This window comes from Eretmochelys imbricata, chromosome 4 (assembly GCF_965152235.1).
Source record: "Eretmochelys imbricata isolate rEreImb1 chromosome 4, rEreImb1.hap1, whole genome shotgun sequence".
In the NCBI taxonomy this organism is placed as follows: domain Eukaryota; kingdom Metazoa; phylum Chordata; order Testudines; family Cheloniidae; genus Eretmochelys; species Eretmochelys imbricata.
In genome coordinates this window covers 61,498,344-61,504,343 of record NC_135575.1, presented here as the reverse complement: position 1 = coordinate 61,504,343, position 6,000 = coordinate 61,498,344, and the positions used below count along the sequence as shown (strand labels likewise).

The following is a 6,000-nucleotide window of genomic DNA, read 5'->3' as shown; positions in this document are numbered from 1 at the left end:
CCATTGGTAAAGGGGATTTCAGAGGTGGCACTGTAGACTCCCCTTTTAAAAATAAAGCAGTCAACCCCCTAAAAATCTTGGTCCTTAACACAGAAGGCTTATTTGACCAATTTTGTGCAGTTTTCATATATATTTACATATCAGGTATTTCTCCCTCTAGGCAACCCAATTTTCTCGGCCAGAATTGAAAACAGGAGCAGTGAGGTAAAGGAAGTTGTGTATATGCACAAGGGAAGAGGGGTACATATTCGAAATGACAGAACCCCTCAGAAATATATCATATGAGTATGTTGCACAGTTGGAAGTCATAAGGCCCAATATAAAGGTACCATGGAATGAGATTTTTTCCCAGATCAAGTATTGTCAGGAAGTATCAAAGTAGAACTTTCTTTTGTAAGCAGCTTTGCATTTAAAAATCTGCTAATTCTATTAGAAAAAAAAAAAATCTGTAAAAATGACACTAATAATAATCCTCAACATCACCCAGTATTTTGTAACTCAGGATGGAATGTTCCTGTGCAAGAGCTGCTAGCTCCTTCAGAAACTCTGGGAAAAGGGCAGCTGCCAGCACGCTATTCCTCACAGGCAAGGGAATACCAGGAAGAGCCGTTACTCTCTTTGCTCTGTGTCCCAAGAAAGGCTGGAGCAGGGTTTGGGAAGCTTCAGAAAGATTTCTTCCTTTCCCTGTGCTGCTGTTGTGCTGGATGTTCTCTAAAGCCAGGAAGAAAAAAAGAATCAGTTTTGACCAGTAAGCAAACCTAATTTAAACTGCATGCTCGAGGATGTATTCACTCTATGACTGGTATCAAATGCAATGTTTTTACACACCGTGTGGCCCAAATTCTATTCTCTCCCTCCCAAAAAAGAATGATCAAGGCTCAGATAGGCATGTGGGGTTATTCCCCACCCCCACTCCCCATGTGCTCCCTTTTTTCCCTTAGCAATCTGGTAGCTGAGAGCTGCCAGTGGGAAGAAACAACATGGAAGTGAAGGCAGAGTAATGGAAAGGAACATATATGAAGGTACCCTTAAAAAGGGAAATCACAGTTATTTGCATTTTATGCGTGGAAAAAAAATTTCCCAAAGTATAATTTAAAATAATACAGCCTTGCACTAGTCTACTCTCCTGCTTACCTGGCATTAGTATTTATGTATGTTTTGGATAGACAAAATATATTTTTCCCCATCACCACCCTGGAAAAGCAGGTAAGTGGAGTTATGGGCCTGGGCAGGTAAATTTTCATGACAACTCTTCAAAGCTCAAACACATTATTTAAGAAATACTATATGAAGTTTCAGTTTTTTCTACCGCTGTCCCTCTTGGAGCTTTCCCCTTGGAGGTTACCATCTTCCTGTGAACAGGCAGGAGATAATTTTTAAAAATAAATGAGAACACCACACATTCTCCAGACACCTATATGGTCTGCCATCACAGAGCTCATCCCAGGATTGGGACCAAGAGTAGTCTCTTATTCAAAGTAAGTAACGCAAAATTTTTAAATGTAGTAAACTAAAAAGGCAGCAGCACTTTAATTTCAGCCCCAGTTGGAACCACATTTTAATTAAGTGACATTCAATGAAACTGAAAGGCCACAAACTCAAAACGTGTAAAAAGTACTTTATTTTTTACACCATAAATAATTAGCCTGTGGAATTCATGCCACAAAATGTTACTGAGGTTAAGAGCTTAACAGGATTCTAAATGTAATTAGTCATTTACGTGACCACTAAGAATGTCCACTGTTATATGAGACTGCATAAAAAAAAAAAAAAAATGTAAGGATTAAACCTACATGCTTCAGGGCATAAACTAACCACTAACTGATATGGTTAGGAGGAAACTTCCCTTAAAGTATGAGCAGGTTATTCTATAATTTTCCACTGTTGGGTTATTTGCACCTTCCTCTGAAGGATTTGATGCCAGCCAACTAGTGTTAGAGACAGGATATGGGATTAGATGGACCACTAGTCTGATGCACGGCAGTTCCTATGTTCTATATTTCTCCATCCTTGTTTCCCCTTCCTCAGTTTACGGACATTAGTGTATATCCTTCTGATACTTGGATAATCCAAGTTTTCATCCCTTAGCAATAATTTGGTAAAGCTATACTTTTTTTAGTTCTAGTTAATCATAACTCTCACCCTCCAGACTCTTTAGTCACTTGTGTCACTTTAGTCACTTGTGTTGTTCTCTGGTTTTCTCCCAACTAGTGCTGGTCGGGAACCAGAAGTTCTGTTCTATAGGAAACTCCAACATTTTTGGAGGGGGAGGGAGTTATGAAGTGGAACAAAAAACAAGCATTTTGAGATTGCCTGCAAAATAGAAATTCAGAGAGGTCATCTCAATAGCCATCAAAATGTTTTAGTTTGACTTTTATATTATATTAAAACATGAACTATTTTTATATGCATATTAAATATATTTAATACTTACATATAATTAAAAGTAAAAAGCCTAAACATTTTGATTTTTTTCCTATTGAATAATTTCATCCAAATATACCCATTCCTGCAAAATATTTCAATGCTCTCAATTTCCATTTTTCTGGAATTCAGGTGCACAGAACTGTACACAATATAGAATCTTACAGCACAGAGACTGAAAAGGTCTAATATTCCAGATGTGTTTTTACCAGGGACACAGGTAGAGCGTGTGTGTCACTTACCTGGTTTATAACCTGATGCCTCTACATATGCAATCTCAAATCAAATAGACTTTTCCCTTCACCATATACTATTTCAGTATAAGCAGAGATGTAAGTTTTCCATCATTCCTAGAACTCTTACAGCATTATTGCAATCCAAGTATATCCCCTCTCTTGAACACCTATGATTTGAATTAGTTTTCACCGATGGGATCAGTTTCTGTTTTTCAATTTTAAATCCTGTAGGAAGTCAACTATATTCAATAATGTAGGAAGAATCAGGAAAGATTGTTGTGCTTGCAGTTATACATCACTTTCACTTTTCAACTTGAAAAGGGAATCTAGGAGAAAGTTTCGTTCCAGAATACTGGATTTTCATTTTAGCTTCCTGAAATAATCTCGTAAAGTCCAACCATATTTTATTTGCCAATACTGTAACAGTTTCAACCTTACATTTCTTAATCAATATAATGATGTGGTGTGTTGATGTACTTGGGAGGCAACTTGCCCCAAGAATTACTGTTTGATTGCTGGCATTGCTAGGTTGGCTAAGAGCCAAAACTGCAGTTATCCAGATATTTATTTAGTCTCTAAGCATTAGTCAAGAGGCTCGTTCTTTACAGGGGCTGCCACAGGGCAGGAGAAAATGTTACAGGCAAATGACCGAGCAGCCTCTGCTTCAGGTTCCTGAATAATGACCACAATGAAGGGACTCGGCAAACGTTGAAACCCACAAATATGCTAATGTAAAACAGGAAAATATAAATAAATGCCAAAATCAGAGACTGTTTTATGAAGCAGTTTCACTGGGTTTGAATAGCTACAACAGAGAGCTTTGAAGCATAACACTTATAAGATGAATGAAGTTATGTTAGGAATGTATTATACAAAGATCTTATTGACAAGTACCTTTTAAAAAAAAAAAGCCATTAAATATTGGCTTCTAATCTTGCATCCCACATGCCAGCTACAGTGCACCCTAATTGTAAGGCTCTCTCATCTACTGTTCTTGGAACCTGACTTCTAAACCCTACTGGTCTCTGTGATAAACATCTCACTTACAGCATGCACCTTCCACAGACCAATGCTTCAAGTAGCCGCCTGAGAAAGGCTATGATTTTGCAGAGTATGCATACTGTGAATGTTAGAAGCTGACACCATGCTGATTAGAATTGAAGAAAATTATTAAGTCCCTCAGAAAAAAACAATTAAACAAACATTTTTTAAAAGTCTCCCTTGCTTCCCACACATGAATGAAAAGCCAAACAAAAAATCTGATGTAGGAACAAGTGGGATACTCATTCCAAATGATTGATGATAATGATTCAATAAATAGAATCTCTTGAACCCTGTTCTGTTGCTAACTAGTGCCATGCTGTCACTATGGTTACTATTCTCAGCAGATCCTATGCATTCCCATCATATGTGAAAGTCAGGTTTTAATGGAAGCTTGGAGCCCAGTGCTGACTACTCAGCAGCAATTCTAAAACCTGGCATCTGAAGTTCTGAACTCAGACTACACTGTGAGGTCCTAACCCCATCAGCTGCTGGAGGAATTTTATCATTTAGAAAAGAGGATTCTACATTTTAAATTTATTATCTGACTTACTGTACAAAACATTAATGGTTGACAGCCCGTTGAAAATAGGTGTAGCACACAGCATACCTGAAAAGCAGCAGATGCTAGAAAAGTCAGCTAGAGTGGGAGTGCTGTGCCCTGAGGTGGCACCAACTCACCACCACCTTTGATGTGCCCCTCCTAGTACTGCATTTTATTTTTAACTTGCTTCTTTCCATTTAAAAGGGCATAATCAAAAATTTCCAGCTCATATTTATCTCCCTTAAAGATATTCTAGTCCAGCCTATAAGGTTTTATCTACTAGAATTCCACAATGAATTTATTTCTGAAACTGTTCTCTCCAAGAATTATCAAAAAAGAGCTGATGCATTGCTTAGAATGAGAGTAAAATAAAATGAGGTCGCGCACACATGCAACCCCTCCCCATAAACCATGTACTCGGCCAGTCTGACAGCAAGTCATGCCAACACCTTATTCTGTTACTCTTCAGAAATAAGTTTTCATGTGCTAAAATAAAACACACTAAGAATTTCCAGATGGGAGATAATTTCAAGATGCATCTACATATTGTGGCCTAAAAATTTAGGATTGTCCCTTTAAAGTTACACAGATACAGAAATACATTTGGCTGGTGATATGCACAATGCCCTCTTGCTGTTTTTATCTTTCTGTGGGAAATAGGGCAGACAACAAGCAAGTCAGTGTTTTAGATCATACACCTCTGTGAAAGTGGTTGATATTTACCTTTGGTCAGTAACTCTGGAGCCACATCAGACATGTCCGCTCGGAAAAGCAAGTACTGCTGGGCCTGTATAAGAAGGCCTGGAAAATCTTTTTGGATGGATGCAAACTGCTCAATTTTATTTTTCACAGATGCCAGCACCTGCCAAAATAAGAATGGTACATTTTTAATACTATCCTTGAAATTATGGCTTGAAACCTCAGTCTCGCTCTTTCTAAATTAGAGACTGTTAACAATGCCAGTTGGGTAGTTAATTTCCAGCTCCTTGCATTGGCACAGTTAAAACATCAAACTAAACAGAGAGGTCCTCAAACAGGTAGGGGAAAGCAAATACACAGCAACAAACTGAAAAACAGGTAAACAAGGCACTAGAATTACTGGCAAAATTTGCATTGAGCATGAAATGAAGCATTGATGAAGTACCTGATATAATGACCGTACACTAGGCTGCAATACAATGTTGGTATTGAGCAGAAAGGAACGAAGAAGAGGTTGCGGGTAACTGGCCAGTTGAGTAATAATCCCAATGAGCAGCAAGTTAACATGCAAGGAATTCTCCAACATATTCTCCAGTTTTGACAGCACTACGCTGATAAATGGCCCTACAAGAAAAATGGGGGGGAAAAATCTTAAAATCAGGGGAATAAGCATTTGAAAAGGAATTTAAATCTCCATATCTGACTAAATCAGACTTCCCACATGCCAATTAAAAGCCAACAGGAAAAAAGCCAGGTCTGAACAGACAGAAGATGCAGCTTTGAATAGATTTAATCTCTTGTTAACCCTACCATGAGCAGGGACACTCTGACTGGTTAGCCAATCAGTTGACATTCAAAGTATATTAAGCATGCATAATTATTCTACCTCACATGTGCCAATAAAGATTTAATCCAGCATGTTATGTTCTATGGATCTACTCCCACTGAAGTTACTTGGAGTGCTTCCAAAGATTTCAGATGAAGCAGGGTCACGCTTCTTATTACCGTTCTAGCTTAATTCTACAGAAGGACTGGACAGGGTAAATTATGGGTAGG

The 6,000-nt window shown here is 38.1% G+C and overlaps 1 protein-coding gene across 1 annotated transcript in view; it reads right to left on the bottom strand.

Annotated features, from left to right (window-relative positions):
* Positions 1–460: 460 nt before the first annotated feature.
* Positions 461–6,000, bottom strand: part of FHIP1A (FHF complex subunit HOOK interacting protein 1A) — a 49,425-nt gene continuing 43,885 nt past the window's right edge. Inside the window, exons 9-11 of the mRNA XM_077815366.1 lie at positions 5,390–5,568; positions 4,969–5,107; positions 461–711 (exon numbers count right to left, since the gene is read on the bottom strand). Coding sequence (XP_077671492.1) covers positions 461–711; positions 4,969–5,107; positions 5,390–5,568 — 569 coding nt within the window. The remainder of the gene's footprint in view (positions 712–4,968; positions 5,108–5,389; positions 5,569–6,000) is intronic.